Raw genomic sequence first — 19,453 nt, 5'->3', positions numbered from 1 at the left:
AAATGCCAAGCGCCAGGCAAGGGAGCTACTTGTACCAGCTTTTAACGTCTTTCGGTATGACGCGGCCCGGGATCGAACCCACGACCTCCCGCTCCGTAGGCGGACGCTTAACCACAAGGCCAGGCTAGTGGAGCAAGTCCATCTGATTATATGAAGCAACTCGAGTCCAATCCGTTTATTGTTTCAGTCACTTAGCGGAGTTAATTCCGTAATGTAAGAAGTGGTCCCTTCACGTTTATAATAAACATCCACTTCATGATTCATTAACGTATACTTCGATCAATCTGATACATTTATAATAAACACAAAGTCTAGTTACAGTCTTGGTTTTTAATAAACATCAAAATGTTGATAACAAAAAAGTAAAGCCACATTAACCTTACGGTGATGTAGTTAAGACTTTAGAGTATCAAATTCTTGAAATAGTCGTTTATAAAAGTTTGCATGTCTATAAAGCATTTGTTAGTCCGGTTCAGTTTTTGCTCTCAAGTTTTGATCTCTATAGTAAGGTATGCTTAAAGTTATTTTTGTTCACAGTAATTTAAGTATCATGATATATTCGAAACTACCGTTACCTGTTTGTTAACACATGTACGAAGCCATTTGGAATATAACAAACAGCAAAATAAAAAAGGAAAACGCAACTTTACCATTTTCAGCATGGTAACGTTTTAATCCAACAGAAACCTTTTGTAAACTCGTAATAGGGTTTCTGTAGGACTTGAAATGTTTCTGGGAATATTACCAAAAACTTCGTGGTATAGTATTGGAAGTTATAGTGTGGTTTTCAACATTTTTGGGAAAATTCGCCAGCCTCCTTAATGGCCGGGTGTTAAGAGTTCAAGAAAACATCAGACCGACCACACTTTTAGCGGTCGGACTATTCGTTAGAGTGTCTGCTCGCACGTACTGGGGATAAGTTTCACGCAGGGTTAACAAGTAAAAGACCGTTAACGCTATCCACGTTGTTTTCATTTATATTACACTCGAAATCAACCATTTGTTTTACAATGACTTCAATATAACATGTTGTATTCAGAAAAAAATCTTTATTACACTGTTAGATTCATTTAATCCGTACTGATTGGCTTCTGGATATGAATTTCCATTATATTTTTAGTGTATATCTACGGTGTTGTTAAACAATTTCGCCGAGTCTTAGTATACACATAATTCATTCATCTGAGATGAAGTTGTTATGAACAATGCGATTAAAATTGCGAACTAAGGACATGTACATGTTATCTTTAAAGCTGCACTCTCACAGATTGAACGTTTTGACAACTTTTATTTTTTTGTCTTGAAACGAGCCAATTTTTGCCAATCCATGGCAATCGGTTATATAACACTGCTAGCAAAATATAGATCGCACATTTTAATATTAAAGTTCAAAAATTGATGTTTTATGCATTTTTTTTTTTAAATCGTTAGTAACGGTTTAAGCCATAAAACAATATTTTTTCGAACGGAAACTGCGACTGTTATCTGATTTTTTTGTCAGCAATCTTTTATCATTTGTTTGCAGATATTTACGCACAAATTTGCTCTTTCCAAGACAAAAAAAATATAAAAAAGGTTTAAAAATGGTAAATCTGTGAGAGTGCAGCTTTAAGCACCAGGCGACCCGAGCATTCCTGGTGGACAGTTAACAACGTACAGCCGATGCGAAGCTTAACATTCACTTTATTCCTACCACATATCAACAACATGGCGGCTGAAATGACATTTATTTTTGCACTTGGAAATGAACATGACAAAGGTTCAATGAAATACAATTTAAGTATCTTTATTTATCTTTTTCAACAATCGTATCACAGAGAATAGGAATGTAAAGTTCCAAAACAAAGACAAAATTTGTTAATGGTATTAAGGAAACATATAATAAATAAACAATACCTTAAAGCACAACATAACGGGTGGTCCACTATAATAATGTAACAAATGGTGAAATAACAATACATCGTCAAGTCACCTACATTGATCATAACAATGTAACAAAACTAATAAACAATTTAAATGCGTAATCTCTAAGATACAATATGTACACACATGTTAGATGTATTTCTACGCATACAACAAACAGTCATGCAATCTAGCACACATCTATCCATTCAAGGATGCTGGTGCTCCAAAGTTACATTTGCATTAAACCAATATATGTTTGATCAATCTAATTTACATCGTCGGCAACCACGGTACTATCTTCCGTTACACTTTATACCTACCGTGGGACAATTGACTGACAAAATCTCGTCTTAATGAATATGCATGAGGCAGGAGAGACAACACTTCTTCCAATGAAATCGCATGTTACACTCAAATATTGTTCAATAACTTTTCAGTGTGAGTAGCCTACGTGGCCGTGTGGTCTTGTTTACTGCCAAATAGTATTGTACTGAGAAGAAGAACCCGGTTCAACTCCGGTATCTGGTACTTTGCGGAACCAATGAAACTGCCTCTTAATTATTCATGATAACGAGATTTCCTAGCCTAATTGCCCACGGTACTCAACGAAGCATAGCGTAGTATGTATTGGGCGTATCCGATGATGTCTAATTTATGCCAAATTGAATATCTTTTATAAACGGGAGCATAAAATAGTTTTACAATAAATAAAGTCAAAGAATTATATTCGTATAAAAAAACTTATTTTGAATACAAGACTACATTTAGAACTAGTCTATGGACTATAGAACAAATAATGATTGTAAATGCGAGTGTTGAAGGTCTGTTGGTTGAGACATCTGCATAAAACAAATATTAAATGATTGAATGAGTATTTGGTATCCCTGTCTCATATTGCGTATAATATTCGCTGACACTTGTCCTTTTTATAGGGACAATGTCTTTCAAAATGGCTATTTGTGTTTAAGATGCGTGTTTTTAGGATTATTGTCTGGTTTATTTAGATCATCGCTGATTTTAATATTAAAGTTAATGTTAAAACTGTAAAAAAAGGAATCGTTTAGTTGTAATGTTTTATGTAATATGGTATCATTGTATGGAAAACAAGGACAGAAAACTGTTACTTTATTATAAACAATAACATAAACATAACATGTAGAAATTAAATAACTCTGAGAAAGTCAGCTTATATAATAAAGCGATTTCACATTAGCCTACACAGCTAGCAGCGTATCAAGGAAGTGGTCGTAAGCGATCTTGCCGTCCATATTCCGGTCAAACTCCGTTAGCACGTGGTAGAAGTCCTCGTTGCCCATGGTGATTCCGGTATCTGACAGGGCGCGCCGAAAGTCATTGACGGTAAGGTGTCCCTTGCGGCCACGGTCAAGACGCCGGAAGGCCCGCCTCACGCTGCCCTCGGCCGCACAAAGCTAGGAAGGTGAGAACAAAAGTACCAGTATAAAATGCAGTGTTTCATTTAATTCTTTATTATTATTATTATTATTATTATTATTATTATTATTATTATTATTATTATTATAGCACTACAGGTCTCAAACTCATATTACAATTTAAGAGCAGATTGACATATCAACTTAAATATAAAGATTAAAGTTATAACTTAGATCGAAGGTCAACAATTGCTAAACTACAATTATAAACATGAATAACAAAAAATATAAATTATGTATCAGATTGTACATCGATAAAGAGGAAAATGAATTACTATTTTTAAACAACTAAACAACTATGCATATAAGTACGAAATGTTAGAATGTTTAACTCAAACAAAATACAAAACCGAGAAAAGAAAAAACTTAGGTATGTCGTATATAGCATAATATTCAACATTTTTAATGATAATCGAACAAAAAAACCTTCGGCTTTCCGCATATTAGTTAAAACATTATACATTTTACAACGACTGTGAAGAAAGCTATGATAGCTTATACTAAGTCACTCTCGTTGGCACGATGTTACGCGAGAGTGTGGTCTTGTGATGTGGGGGAAACCGGAGTACCTGGCGAAAACCCACTTGTCCGGTTTGGTGACCACTGACCAAACACACATGCGCCCAGGCCGGGAATCGAACCCGGGTCGCCTTGGTGAGAAGCGAGTGCCCTAACCACTGCGCTTATTAAAACACATACACACATGCAGACACGCACGCATGCAAACAGACCCACCCCCCCCCACACACACAAACTTATAATATACATGCACATTGCGTTCCCATTTGAAGTTTTCAAAACGTGTGTGTTCTTATGATAGCGTTATGTCAACAATATATCCATGGTTTTGATAAATTTCGTTCACGTTTTAAAACTAGATTTGCATATACTATAAGCATAAACCATTAATGTGTCATACTTATGTAATCAGGTTTACATGTGTTCACCATTATAATCAGCAATGTAGCCCCTTTACTGAAGGGAGCAAACCGCGAAAAGACGACGTATAACTACAAGTCAGAGTTATTCATTTACCCACATTTCCGAAATAACAAAGTATGCAATACACATGTGTTTGGTTTAAACATAACCGATTCATAAAACGCACAAATGCCAACAGCAGCCAAATTATGTTTTTTTTTTAAATAGACCTTGGCGGTGAATAGAAAATGTTTTTTGCATATTTCGATAAACATCGACAAATTTGCTGATTATTTTTTGTATTCATGGCCATCAAAGCTTAAATCGTGTTAATATCAATTTCTCACGCATGCGTTAAATAAAAAAAGTTCACAATTTCAAAGGTGGGTGATATTTCAAAACATTCTCAAGCTTGTCGGATTGCATTGTCTTGACCTCCAAAATGCAAGGGTATTTTATGTCTGAAGATGTGAATTATTTACGTACAAAATAAACTCAAATAATTGCGAAGGATCTGACAAGTGATAGCTGTAAATTATTCGGAATTTTAGCAGATTACATATATTGCGAAAAAAAAATCACATGCGTTACACAAAAACAAAACATGCAAACGGCAGATGAAAAAGGAACTGGCAGGATTTTGTTTACAATATGCAGGTCACCTTATCTCTAAAGACTTGTATGACTTCATGGACGGTTGGGTTCTTAACGCGGCCACGCACATCCAGCTGAGTGCCACCGAATAGAGTGTTAAGAAACATACATTTGTTAAGATTTAGAGCTCTTGTCATTCAAGAACAACTTTATGAATTACTAGTACTATGTTCTATTATCAACACTCCGTTGAGTATGACATTAAACTATGAAGAACATGATATAAGTGAAATGCTATCAAATTAACAATATATATTGAAGTTGTCAAGTATACAAAACACAATCCAATCAACACCAATTAAAATATCAACATATAATAGAAGTACATAAACATGACATGACACTGTGATTCAGATTTAGATATTGTCCCTCCACCCCTTGTGCGTTAACAAAATGTTGTCTACGTACTGTGCTTTGGTTAAGTACACTTTCACTTGATGCCGGAGTGTTACCAATTTTATTTTATTTTATTGCAAAACTAATTAATATTAATGTTAAAGCATCTGTTCTAATTTATATAAATATATAGTATAAAACCTTTGACCCATTTTTAATAGCCGCTCGTCAAATGTCATATTTTCCCATCACCTTAGAGAGTTGATCAAGAATTGCGTGTTTCAGTTTAACGGTTTTTTTTACATATCCGGATAATATCTGGCGAAACGGATCTACGAAAATCTACGTAATTCTGAATCAGCTCAAACCGTCTTTGACACCATTGACCGAAATACCTTTAATACCTTAATTAGTAGTTGTTTGGGTAGAATGTTCCTCGAATTAATCTTCCTCTATCAAAGAAATTACACGAATACACGAATAATGAATACGTCATAGTCATGCAATTTGCGAGGACGTTTCGTGCCGTTATACAAGCTAATGATCCAGCGTTTGTTTGGGGGACGGAAACAAGCTTCAAGTACAGGAAAGAAAACAACGTGATATTGAGAGTACTAAAGACAAACTTTGACTTGGCACACAAGCGTATGAATTCGACAGAAATATTCGTGCTACCTCATCTGCTAATTAAGACCGATTAAAGAATTTCTGTTTGATAGACAAAGAGTGATTTAAAGTAGACACGATGTCCATTTCAGAAAGAAAGTTGTATAGCAAATTTACATACTATCTACACGCACTGTTAACTGGTTCCTCGGCGTTCAAAAACTCTTCAAACACGACTGTATATACTTAATTGCTGATAATGACTTGTTTAATCGAGATGAAGCTAGCAGGTTACAAATGTGATTGTGATAGCAACAGCAAAATAGCGTGTAACCTCTACCCTAGCATTAGTCCACGTCAATATTGGAGGCATTATATGTACAACTGACAACGTGCTCACTTACTGGTTCATACCTATCCCTTTTAAAGTCACACAAACATTATAATACATAAATAAAATGTAATACATATTTAAACATTAAAGTTGCACTCTAACATATTTACCGTTTTGACAACTTTAATATATTTTTGTCTTGAAATGGGCCATTTGCGTTAATATCAGAGAACCAGTGATATAAGACTGCTGACAAAAGATCAGATCGAAGATTGCAATATTTCCGTTCGAAAATGAATGTTTTATGACTAAAAGCGTAACTAAGGGTTTAAGGAAAACGCATAAAACCTGATTTTTGTCTTATATCACTGGTTTCCATGCATTTTCGCATAAATTGGCTCGTTCAAAGACAAAAATTAAAAAAACAGTTGTCAAAACGTTAAATCTGTGAGAGTGCAGCTTTAAAACTATAAACGTACAATACTCGTTATTATGTGATTGTTTGGCTCTACTCATTGTAGTTGAAGTTTGTTTTACTAAATCACTTATGATCAAACAAAGCAATGGTATGTAGGTTCTCCTCGATTGGAGTTAGTATATTCTAGCAGAGATGTTACAAGTTTGCTTACAGATATTGACTTATTATAGACTGTTTGTTTAGAAGGAACATCATGCATTTCATTGTTTTATGGACACCATTGAGGTAGGTACCTGTGTTTGTAGCTGGTGGGTGAACTTGCTGTAGGCAGGGCCTTGGTTCCCTTTGGAAGCTGTTCTCTGGGCATAGCACTTCATAAACCGCATATAGTTGAACCTAGGGAGTGAAGTGGTATCATAAGTGAAGTCATAAAAGAAGGTGACACAGGGCCTTTACTCACGTTTTTGATGGTTTATTAGGTTTATTATTAAGTGTTTGTTTTTTGTACATGTAGTGTTGTGTTGGTGTGCGCTAGATTCGCGTGTCTTGTCTTCTTTTTTTTTTTTTTTTTTTTTTTTTTTTTTGGGGGGGGGGTAGATTCTCATGTCTCTTGTTTGGTGTTGGGATGGGCTAGATTCTTATGTATTTTGCTTGGTATTGGGGCGGGATAGATTCGCTGGTCTCTTGTTAAGTGTTGGCGTAGGCTAGATTCGCGTGTCTCTTGTTTGGTGTTGGGGTGGGCTAGATTAGCATGTCTCTTGTTTAGTGTTGGCGTAGGCTAGATTCGCGTGTCTCTTGTTTGGTGTTGGGGTGGGCTAGATTAGCGTGTCTCTTGTTTAGTGTTGGCGTGGGCTAGATTCGCGTGTCTCTTGTTTGGTGTTGGGGTAGGCTAGATTCGCGTGTCTCTTGTTTGGTGTTGGGGTGGGCTAGATTAGCATGTCTCTTGTTTGGTGTTGGCGTGGGGTAGATTCGCGTGTCTCTTGTTTGGTGTTGGTGTAGGCTAGATTAGCGTGTCTCTTGTTTGGTGTTGGGGTGGGCTAGATTAGCATGTCTCTTGTTTAGTGTTGGCGTGGGCTAGATTCGCGTGTCTCTTGTTTGGTGTTGGGGTGGGCTAGATTCGCGTGTCTCTTGTTTGGTGTTGGGGTGGGCTAGATTCGCGTGTCTCTTGTTTGGTGTTGGGGAAGGCTAGATTAGCGTGTCTCTTGTTTGGTGTTGGGGCGGGCTAGATTCGCGTGTCTCTTGTTTGGTGTTGGGGTAGGCTAGATTCGCGTGTCTCTTGTTTGGTGTTGGGGTGGGCTAGATTCGCGTGTCTCTTGTTTGGTGTTGGTGTAGGCTAGATTCGCGTGTCTCTTGTTTGGTGTTGGGGTGGGCTAGAATCGTGTGTCTCTTGTTTAGTGTTGGCGTGGGCTAGATTCGCGTGTCTCTTGTTTGGTGTTGGGGTGGGCTAGATTCGCGTGTCTCTTGTTTGGTGTTGGCGTGGGCTAGATTCGCGTGTCCCTTGTTTGGTGTTGGGGTGGGCTAGATTTGCGTGTCTCTTGTTTGGTGTTGGGGTGGGCTAGATTAGCGTGTCTTTTGTTTGGTGTTGGGGTGGGCTAGATTAGCGTGTCTCTTGTTTGGTGTTGGGGTGGGCTAGATTAGCGTGTCTCTTGGTTAGTGTTGGGGTGGGCTAGATTAGCGTGTCCTTTGTTTAGTGTTGGGGTAGGCTAGATTCGCGTGTCTCTTGTTTGGTGTTGGGGTGGGCTAGATTAGCGTGTCTCTTGGTTAGTGTTGGGGTGGGCTAGATTAGCGTGTCCCTTGTTTAGTGTTGGGGTAGGCTAGATTCGCGTGTCTCTTGTTTGGTGTTGGGGTGGGCTAGATTAGCGTGCCTCTTGGTTAGTGTTGGGGTGGGCTAGATTAGCGTGTCCTTTGTTTAGTGTTGGGGTGGGCTAGATTAGCGTGTCTCTTGTTTAGTGTTGGCGTAGGCTAGATTCGCGTGTCTCTTGTTTGGTGTTGGGGTGGGCTAGATTCGCGTGTCCCTTGTTTAGTGTTGGCGTAGGCTAGATTCGCGTGTCTCTTGTTTGGTGTTGGGGTGGGCTAGATTCGCGTGTCTCTTGTTTAGTGTTGGGGTGGGCTAGATTAGCGTGTCTCTTGTTTGGTGTTGGGGTGGGCTAGATTCGCGTGTCTCTTGTTTGGTGTTGGGGGTGGGCTAGATTTTTATGTATCTTTGTATTATTACTGCGCTTGCTGCTGGAATGCTATATTTGATGATTCGTATAAATAAATGATGGTACAAGGCGTCCTCTGTCATTTCTATTAAACACGTTACTATATCTCACATACCGTCCGTTCCTGTCTGTGTCGAACCTGCGGCAGAGCTCCGCCTTCTCCTCCTCGTCCATGGAGAACTGCAGGCTCGTCATGATCTCCTACAGGACATGCGGTATATACATTTGAGATTTGAAGATATCGCTTTGATCATATCAAAAGGGCAAATAAGGAATATTAACCGCTTCCTGGTAGTTTTGTTATAGAGGATAAATAGCGTTCTTTTTACATGAATCGCATGGCGTTATGATATTCGTGATAAGGGTTTATATGATATCTGTACATCTGATTTGTATAATCATTATCTACTATGAAAACCGTCAAAGACACAATGACCACAAAAGATAGCATTTGATGTGAGACGATTATGACCATATTCATAGCGCCAACGTACGAGTTATGACTCAAATTACCCGACCAACCTTCATCTCCGCCGAGGGTATGTAGCAGGTGCCGTTTCTGTCAATGTACTTGAACACAGACTTCAGACCCTCCCAGTTGTTGATTACCTGGGAAGTCAACAGAAAAAGGAAAATGTATCAAGGCTTTAATTCATTGTATGGTAGAGTTCAGTTAAAGAATTTTGTTTCATCCAATTGATAAGACCAATATTTATGGAGAATAATTTTGAAATCCTAATTGATGCTTACATCGGTGCGGATTTTGACTAGAAGTGATTTCGTCCTGACACTCTGGACGCTTGCAAAAGAGGCTCTAGACGCGGGAACAGTCGGAACTGAGGAGACGGACGTGGAGGCGGTTACTGCGCGTGGTGTCCTTTCATCGAACGTGGTGACTTCCGGCACCCAGTCCTCGTTTTTGCTGCGTGCCTGGGTGCGCGCCAGGTGGTCACGCTTCATCTGCTCCTCGCGCCGTTCCCTCTGGATCCGCCGTGCAACCTCAACCAGCTCCTTCGTATCATCTGCGAATGGGAATTAGTCCATGGTTATATGCATATAGAATAAAGTTTCGTTTGCTAGTTAGTAACTATTACATATTTAAAGTATATCACATGTTTCTGATACGGATGGGAACAATATGACCGAAGAACCGCGCAGAGCCCAGCTAGGACGCATGTCATTTTACCGGCTACCGGATATCCGAGATTCCAAATTTCCATCCGCACCGGAAATACATGTTCGACAATGTTTCGCATACCTTTAAATAGCATCATACATGTTGATGTTGAAACAATGTTTTAAAAAAATTATTGGTGCATGCAATTTAGTTTCGTTAATAATGATCAAAAACATAAATTCAGGCTGAATTTTCGAGTGGACTTTGAAACATAGTAAATTACAACAAAGAACAACGATATTTACATCACAGGACAATGAGGCTGTCCATGACCACTGTTTTCAACACGAGTATTAATGTTTGACAACTATAATTTAGAACCATCAACGCAATAGTCAGACACCTGTTAATGGACGTCTGCACATACAATCCCATTCGGAACTCCTCGGCCATTTTAATCGAAAACAACCTCGGGTGTATGCCGGTATACCAGTTCAAGTAGTTCGTATTTTTTTAATTATATCATTAATTAAATGAAGTGTTTTAGAGTTGTATTTATTGATCTAAGTTTAAATTGATTGCTCGTGAAGTGTATTATTGCAAACATAATAAAGATTCCCAAGAGTTAAGTCAGAAAGTTTAACTGCTAAATAAAATTACTACGAGATCTACTTGCAGTGGACTTAAACGTACCGCTTTTTCAGTATGAAAACCGTCCAAATACATCCGAGGTTGTTTTCGATAAAAATGACCGAGGAGTTCCGAATGATACAACCCTTCACTCTAGCAAAAACAAAATAACACCTGAACACAGACATCTGCACACTGAAACCTGCATATGAACATATGTATATTAACATCTGCTCACGAACAAATTTACATTAATTAACACCTGTCATTCAACACAAGTGCATTAAGACGCGTGGACATATGCAAACACGAAGCAAACCAAATGCTTGACACCAACAACCAGAAGCCTTCACAAATACATTACCTTCCGGCTCGTACCAGATCTCGTCGGCCTCATCAATATTGAACATGTTTTCTGAAAACGTCTCTTAGTTTCAAACAACTTTCATAAAACAAAATAAGATTTAATCTGTGTAGAAAGATTATTATGGCTTGGAATAAAAAAGACCATTAACAGAAAAAAAGCCCCAGCAATTGTTTGATATGGATAAATGTAAAGGAACCATACCATAAATGACGTTCTCCTTCTGTTCATGTGGTATCTTGTAGTTAACGAAGTGCTGTATTAGAGTGCTGTAGCTATACATGCCGTCCGTGGAGATGTTCAGGGTCGCCCAAGCCCGATCCAGTTCCGCCGGCAACAGCGACAGTCCGCACCTGATACACAGAGGATAAATATAGGCCGATCATAAGCATGCATGAGAGCTAGTCCCAACCCCGAAATTTATCTAAAATTGTAAAAAACAAAACAAACACATGAATAATTGAAAAACAAGATGTAGGAATGGATAAAGATGGTGTTCAAGGTTGATTTGTTTGGTAAAATATTAAAGATGCACTAATACCCAAATAAGATTTAACATATTTAACACATTTAATACAATTGTTTTAATATACCAAAAAGGATGAATAAATGTCGAAACCAATGGTTCTTATGAAGGATACCGAGATTGATTTAAAAATGTAAAAGGAATGTGCAGAAAACACGGTATTGCTACCTTATGAGACCATAGTAGATCACAGTAAATCTTTTTACATTCACCAATGATTTAATATTTTAGTGTTTTCAGCTATTAAATACACGGTTATAATATTGTTAATATTGTTAATAGTAATTAACATTTTCCTTAAATGCATTATTTAGTTAGTATTTGAGGGTGTACCACTCAAAATGTATTTGAATAAGAGTGTCACTTTTAAGAACTTTTTCTACATGGCTTACATTTTGAGGAGGGCCCCGAACTGCCACTTGCTCATCCGGCCCGTCATCCGCCGGTCCATCGCCTTGAAATGCTGAGGGGAATAACAAACACACATGGGCTTCAACATTGTGCTTAAAAATAGTATAAACATAACATCTTTATTCACGTGCTTCCCCTTGTTCTAATTTATTTGGTTACCTATGAAGCAATTATTAAGCAATGTTTGAAAGAAAGTACAAAAGGCAGAATTATTATACCAATAACAATTTTGTTTATAGAATATTTTATAAGAATACATAACATTCCACATGTTACCGGCTTATTAAAAAGCCATAAATTTGACTAGCGTACGCAACTATACAGCGTTCACGCTGTCATAAAGTTTTCAGACCATATTTATTACCTCGGTCGAAATATTTCATAATGACAAGACAAAGTTGACAAAAAGGAAGCCGTCTAAATTTTATTCCTGTAATGAACGTCTTTATCATGGCTTTTTGATAACTTTCAAAAAGTACAAAAACGATGAGAAAAGATACAAGAATATCTCGGTACCAGCAACGACACGATGTTATTGCTTTTTAATAGATAGTTTAAACATAAACTATAAAACTTTATAACGATGATATTACAAGAAACATTCAAAAAGACACAATAATTGTTTACATCGTTTCGGGGTTAATACGTTATGTCGGTGTCAACTGCATAAAGTCACTTACTGTTATTTTATGATATTGTAAACATAATATAATTTATTAATGAAATTTCGTCTTTTATGCCTTAGAGTGTATTTAATCGCGTGTTGATTAAATCTTGCATACCCAATTTTATGGTCATATTTTACTGGAGCTACGGCAATAAAGTGTTGTCTTACCTTGTCAAACGTGTGAAATCTGTTTTTGAACAACTCATCTAGCCGAGCCGTCAGCTGTAAATATTAGAACACTGTCACCATGTCATCCACTGTATGGTTAAAGTCGGAGAAACAAACGCGTTTCTTGTTAAGTTTATGATGAAACAAATCATTGCACCTGACCGTATTCATATTTAAAATCATACTCAAGAGAAATAATTTAAACTAGTATCAAACACAAACGGCAATTGCAAAGTTGGAATACATGATATATAGTATTATATACAGTTAAACCCCGTTGGCTCACCTCGAGTCTGGGAAAATGTAACTCCAGTATAAAGCTATCGGTCCTATATATTCAGTTCGAGCCAACGAAGATTCGAGCCAAGAGAGTTCGAACCAACGGGGTTCTACTGCATACTGTAATGGTATTGTGCAGAATAGGTGAAGAAACACAATCTCAGCAGAAGAGTACTTAGATGATGCAAGATTCAATTTTGCAGATAATGGTTCAACCTTTAACCTAAAATGAATACGACTGTTTATGTATTTCATTCGTAAAGGAAAATAATACAAATGTTTACAGAAATATTCTCTACAATTGGCCTCTTTCTTGTTTTCAGTTATTTGCGTTTCATTTGTGACATGTACCCATCCATTCTAATAAAAGTATTTGAAATAATGACAAGACTTTTCATAACAATGAACAGCTTGGATAGGAGAGTGTAATTTTAGGGGTACTGAAAAGGAAATCAGCGTTAAATAAGTTGCAAGGATAGGGTTTGGTTTGTTAAATAGACTTTATTTTCCCCAAGGGATGTAGCTGTTAGGTTATTGGATGGGTATTTGTGATCAAGAACAATCAAACATCAAATCTTGGTTTTCACTTTTTCTCTATCTAAGACAATGAAAATTAGAATGCTATAAACATTATAATGAAAAAACGTAAACATATATACTCTGCGATGAAAATATTTTGCGGATTTAATGTTTTAAAAAGAAATGTCAGAGTAATACTATACGTATGATGAAGTCGCAGACTGACAGTCCTAACTTTAATAAAGAAAGTCGTTATATCTGTTTACTATGACCGTGTTTCATTGTCATACTACAAGCATGTTAAACATTTTAAACCTATAGAGAATACAGCTCCAACAGATTGTCGTGTTTCACTTTTAATATTCTTACCATTTTCTCTCTTTTGCGCACATACTGTTGAACATAGCAGAGAACGACGTTAAAACACAGAAAGACAATTGAATGAAGTTGATTCAGAATATAAGATAACAGTTTATAAATTTTGGCATTTGCAAATTGTTTCTCTGAAACTGTAATGAAATAGGATGACGATAGCCTTCCATACAACTTAAAAGGTCTGAGATTCAACTCTACCTCATCCAACGAGCGGACGCTGTCCTTATTGTCGGCTGGTGGCGGTTGTGGAGGAGGCACCATCTCTGTCTTGGCGCGCTCCCGCAGGCGGTCTACCTGTGGCGGCACGGGAAGATCGGCTGCGGGAACCTGTGCCACCTGGATACCGCCCTCTGCCCGCAGGTTCCACGACCCTGGCCTGTTTATATACAACATAAACAGCCATGCAAAGGTGAACGCTAGTTCTTCATTAACTTGTAGAGTGTAAGTATAAGTAACATAATCAAATACTATCTATCTATTTATATACGGAATTGTTCTGGTATTTCTGATAATTTAGACATATTTTTAATATACAGTCGAAACCCGTTTGCTCGATATCGCTTGGCTCGACTTTTCTTCGTTGGCTCGAACTGGATGTAAAGGACCGATTTTGTTTCACTCTTTGTAATCATTCCCGCTTGGCTCGATATTCGCGACTTTAGTAAATCAACTTACGTCACGTCGAACAGCTCAATGAACTTAGTGTACTGCAGGAGTCCGTCCCTGTCTGTGCCAGCTTCTTGTCGTATGGTTTCCCATTGTTGCTCTGTCATGGCGTACCCCAGTCGTGCCTCTATGGCGGCCCGGAACTCGTGTGCCGTAACCACGTGTAGGTTATACCGGTCACACCGCCTATAACAAAGTGTGGACAGCGGGCGTTATAACAGGGATTGATGCATGATAATACAAGCATGTATCAAATTTGGTAATAGTTCTTGTAGGGTAAGGTGAATGTTAAGCAGTAAGTTATGAATAAAATGATACTTATTAAGGAGAAAAAGTTTGAAAATATTAGTTTAATATCATGACCCAATGTATATTACCGGAAGTGCGCAATGAGCTTTATTAAATCGCCGTGAAGGAAGTCTACCAGGCGTGCCTCTAGCAATTCCGCCGACATCCCGTCCGCCCCCGACCCGCCGTCCGCGTGTACCCTAAGCATACATTACACAAGAAGTAAATAACGCAAACAATACCTATACAATACTCTAATTGTACATAGAAACTTAAATAAGCATAGTTACAGTTAAAGACAGCCAAGACTATTTAATAAAAAGTAAAATAGGTACTGAAATGTATGACGTTATCAAACGCTCGGCCGAATAACACCCTATTTCTTGCTAAGATCGAAAATATACAATGTATATATTTGATGCTACTTGCATACAGTTGATGAAGCATTTTCGTTTAAAAATACAGTTTATTTTCCAAATCATTTTCATTTCCTTTTTTGTTGCTTTATTTGACAGTTTTCTATCGAACTGATTAAGTTATCGAATGTACAGCACAACAAGAGGGGGACTAATTAATTAATTGTTTTGTATAAGGTTTTAAGAAGCATTTGTGCTTGGCTGACTTTGGTTACACACCACCATTGTTTTTCCCTATATAATTCAATGTAAAATTATAATTTTTAGACAACATTTAAAGGCATTTCGAGCGAATGCAGGCTATGATAACCACATATATTCTTAAAGTACAAGCTTTAAATTACATTTTAAGCCAATAAAAAAGGGGGGTCAAGTTATTCCTAAGAAAAATCACTCCACTTGAAAAACAAACTCTAAAAATTGCACCGTCCGCCATGACAGTTCTTCCAAAATGACCTTTCAACTATAGGGCAGCGGTTTATGCTTTAATCTCTACTCTAAATGATAAATCAAGCAAGAATAGATACTTAAGGTATAAAAGTTTCAGGAATAATGATAGTTTTGATTTACAGTGTATTGAGCATGTGAAAACATGTCTATCAATCATAAGAACATTTTTTTATTGAGAATTTTCCACACAACGGAAGTACATATGATGTAATGGTGACGTCATTCCTATAAGTATGACGCCCATTATAATACAAATCGCAAGAATCACCAGAACTGTAGTATACCTTTACCATCCGGTATACCTAACCGCTTACATCAACTAAATGAAACTGCCAACAGTTTAAGGGTCATATATAACATATTGGTTTCGTATAATTGTACTTACGTCTGCGAGTCTGTTGCGGCCCTGGCAGTGAGTGCCTGCATTGACTTTGCCTGGTAGCGGCCCAGGAACTCACGGTAGTTCACTTGCCCTTTGACTGGCCGTAGCCCACTCCTGAAACACACACGATGGTAATAGAGCCTTAAAGACGCATCCATATTGTCGTTGTCGTCGCCGGTGACGTCGTCGTCGTCATCAGAAGGGGGCAGCAACAATATCAACGACGGCAAGGAGATTTCATATAGCCACCAAAATGGTTCATCACTATATATTGACAGCCAATCATCGTTTAAAACAGACCTACCTCTTAAGGAAGTGGTCGAGCTCGGTGGGTGAGATTGGGAGGGCGAACTCCGCAAGTACTCGGCGGAAGTCGATCCTTGAGACCCAGCCGTCATTAAGGAAGTCGAACAGCTGGAAGGCCGTCAACAGCGACTGGTAGCCCTCTTCAAACTTAAACAAAGAAGATGGGGTGCGGGATGGAAAGGGAGGGTGATACACGATTTTATTCAAATAATGGTCACGGTCAATTGCATTATAATTCCTTTCGTTTTCTGTCAGAAACACGTATCTTCTACGTGTTTTTTGTGTCCTACTTATGTAATTTTCGATTCATCACTGGTGCTTAAATATATGTTCGTACAATAGAGTAAAGCAGTTACAGGTCGTAATCTTTTTACAAATTGGTACAGTGCAGTTTTCCAATGCTTCTCTTACGATTACATTCAAAAATAAACATGTCTATTACCTTATAATGCAGACAATCAATTATGTTCTCTAGCTTTGGAATTTGTTTTGGCAGTTTCTTTATATCAATCTTTTTTTCCGTGTTTGCCACTGCATCTGGCTTCCCGACACCTTTGTCCTTTTCTGTCAAGTCTCGGCCCGCGGGGGCTACCGCCTCTTGCGCGCCGGTCGGGATGTCTATATGTTGTCTGTTCTCCCGAGAACCGGTTGTGTCTGCAAGATTAACGGCCGTTCGGTCCGTCAAATCTCCGTCCGTCTTGACGTTTTTCCGCAGTCCAATCGCGGAATTACCCGAGCTGCACGCGGTGTTGCCTATCTCGGAGTGGGGGCGGGGCCGCGGATATGCCGCTCCCCGGGGTGTGTAGGGCGGTGCCTGGCGTGGTCGGCCCTGAGCATTCAGTCCGCACGCGCGGAAGAAGTCGTCTCGGTGCAGGGCGCCCGTCCCTTCCTTATCGTACCTGGAAGGGAGAAGGGTCAATGAAGGAATTCATTATATCAGCAAACTGATATCAATATTAAGGCCGTTACAGAAGCTTACAAAATCAAAGTGAAGCTGGTATTCCCTCATAATAAATGCTCAATATGAATCTACTGAAGAAATTAAGACATTATACAATTTTGAACTGTATATTACAGATTACATATTGATTCTGATAACAGATAAAGCATAGATCATTATTTGAAAAAAAAACATCATCAAATAATATCGATCCCTATCTTAAGCAATTTATTATACAATATATTTTCCAGTTTCAATGAAGACATCTAAAAACCTAAACTATAAAGAGATTTTCTTTTCTTTTGAAATACATAATATACGCAGTGTATATATTTAGTGCGTTTAATCAGACCCTCTCGAGTTCAGAGCCTTCAAAGGCTTGTAGTGTTCTTTTTCAACCACTGTCATATTGCAGATTAATACCAGAAGAAGTTGCCGATATTAATGGAAATTTAATACTTTTTTTAAATCATTTGATTTTTTGACTGAAACTTTCACTAACCTAGTTTGAATAGGTAATCATTCACGTTAATCAAACTATTAAACGATTTAAGAAATAAACAGAATATACTGATGTAATTTTAAATAAAATCTATAATCAATACACGTTGCTTTATACTTTTATTGACTTTCGTTTGTTTAATTGTTGGCATTTTCCTGTAATTGTATAAAGACACAATATCTGACCTCTCCTTCTTTTTACACCTTTATTAGGCGTCACAAACTCTTTTTTTGTAAAGCAGTTGTACCAAAATTGGTGCTTGGTAAACGGCTAGGTCAGTTTTACATACAACAGGGACTAGATAATGTGTAAGATATGTACGGTGATACCGCTTGTGTAACACACCACTTCCCTGTGCTCCAGGACATTCAATACTGACCTCTGCCAAAGTTTGCTGAAATCTTCGTCCGTCATGTAGATGCCGAGCGTAGCGTGTGCCTCCCGCAACTGAGGCGGCAAAATCAGACCACCCGCCTCGAAGACCGCTGCCGGAAACACGCGCCGCGCGTCAAAATTCCTGGAATAAAGTATATTTGAAGCATTCATCCTGGAACAAATAACTTAAATAACCGGTTATTGCAGTGGTAAGCGCACTCGCTTCTCACCTAGGCACCCGGCTTCGATTCCCGGCATTGGCGCATGTGAGTTTGGTTTGTAATATTAAATCCGGATACTCCGCTTTCATTCACAACGCAAGACCTTGCGCTCGCGTAACATCGTACAAACGAGAGTGATTAATATAATGTTAAAATAACATATTTCACAATCGTTGCAAGATAGATGAGTTTCAGGTTCAACAACAACAAAACACATTCTCGTACCTAACGGTAAAAGTTCGTTTGGTTTCTCGTATAACAAAAATAAAGAACAGCATGCTTAGGTTTCATATTGTCTATTTTAAACGACATTATGTGAGTATCGTAGCCATATTCGAAATAGCTGTATGTACATACTTGGACTTGCACTTCTCTTTAAATATGGCATCGGAGAAAGGCATTGATGTGTAGGGATCGTGTACGCGCATGTCAGTCCGCCGGAGGTACACTTCCGGATAGCTTGGGTCCACCTGGTGCAGGGGTGCCGTCTGCAAGGCACTAACCCAGTTCTTCTTATCCTGTATGGGAAGGGGATGGTGCTTGAGATATCCAGTACGATAGAATGGGAACATATAACAATGGGAGAGATGGTGAGGTATGAGATATCCAGTACGATAGAATGGGTACATCTTACAATGGGAGAGATGGTCCATGAGATATGCAGTACGATAGAATGGGTACATCTTACAATGGGAGAGATGTTGAGGTTTGAGATATCCAGTACGATAGAATGGGTACATCTTACAATGGGAGAGATGGTGAGGTATGGGATATACAGTACGATAGAATGGGTACATCTTACAATGGGAGAGATGGTCCATGAGATATCCAGTACGATAGAATGGGTACATCTAACAATGGGAAAGATGGTGAGGTATGAGATATCCAGTACGATATAATGGGTACATCTTACAATGGGAAAGATGGTGAGGTATGAGATATCCAGTACGATAGAATGGGTACATCTTACAATGGGAAAGATGGTGAGGTATGAGATATCCAGTACGATAGAATGGGTACAT

At 38.3% G+C, this 19,453-nt stretch overlaps 1 protein-coding gene across 12 annotated transcripts in view; it reads right to left on the bottom strand.

The window, feature by feature from the left end:
- Positions 1–3,017: 3,017 nt before the first annotated feature.
- LOC128236418 (EF-hand calcium-binding domain-containing protein 6-like) overlaps positions 3,018–19,453 on the bottom strand; it is a 31,597-nt gene continuing 15,161 nt past the window's right edge. For 6 of the 12 annotated variants that reach the window (XM_052951267.1, XM_052951271.1, XM_052951274.1 and 3 more), the window contains 19 exons: positions 18,789–18,949; positions 18,215–18,352; positions 16,836–17,292; positions 16,392–16,540; positions 16,091–16,201; positions 14,929–15,039; positions 14,561–14,737; positions 14,084–14,261; positions 13,880–13,903; positions 12,713–12,766; positions 11,859–11,929; positions 11,145–11,293; positions 10,941–10,991; positions 9,580–9,851; positions 9,352–9,438; positions 8,945–9,030; positions 6,919–7,021; positions 4,940–5,005; positions 3,018–3,335 (listed from right to left, as the gene is read on the bottom strand). In XM_052951267.1, the coding sequence (XP_052807227.1) occupies positions 3,120–3,335; positions 4,940–5,005; positions 6,919–7,021; positions 8,945–9,030; positions 9,352–9,438; positions 9,580–9,851; positions 10,941–10,991; positions 11,145–11,293; positions 11,859–11,929; positions 12,713–12,766; positions 13,880–13,903; positions 14,084–14,261; positions 14,561–14,737; positions 14,929–15,039; positions 16,091–16,201; positions 16,392–16,540; positions 16,836–17,292; positions 18,215–18,352; positions 18,789–18,949 (2,661 nt within the window). In that variant the 3' untranslated portion in view covers positions 3,018–3,119. Of the gene's footprint in view, positions 3,336–4,939; positions 5,006–5,671; positions 5,720–6,277; positions 6,294–6,918; positions 7,022–8,944; positions 9,031–9,351; positions 9,439–9,579; positions 9,852–10,940; positions 10,992–11,144; positions 11,294–11,858; positions 11,930–12,712; positions 12,767–13,879; positions 13,904–14,083; positions 14,262–14,560; positions 14,738–14,928; positions 15,040–16,090; positions 16,202–16,391; positions 16,541–16,835; positions 17,293–18,214; positions 18,353–18,788; positions 18,950–19,453 lie in introns of all 12 variants that reach the window. The other 6 variants (XM_052951272.1, XM_052951280.1, XM_052951268.1 and 3 more) reach the window with 5 other exon arrangements.

The sequence above is a fragment of the Mya arenaria genome, chromosome 6, assembly GCF_026914265.1.
Source record: "Mya arenaria isolate MELC-2E11 chromosome 6, ASM2691426v1".
In the NCBI taxonomy this organism is placed as follows: Eukaryota; Metazoa; Mollusca; class Bivalvia; order Myida; family Myidae; genus Mya; species Mya arenaria.
Note: the sequence above shows the minus strand (reverse complement) of the source record. Positions and strands in the feature narration are given on the sequence as shown.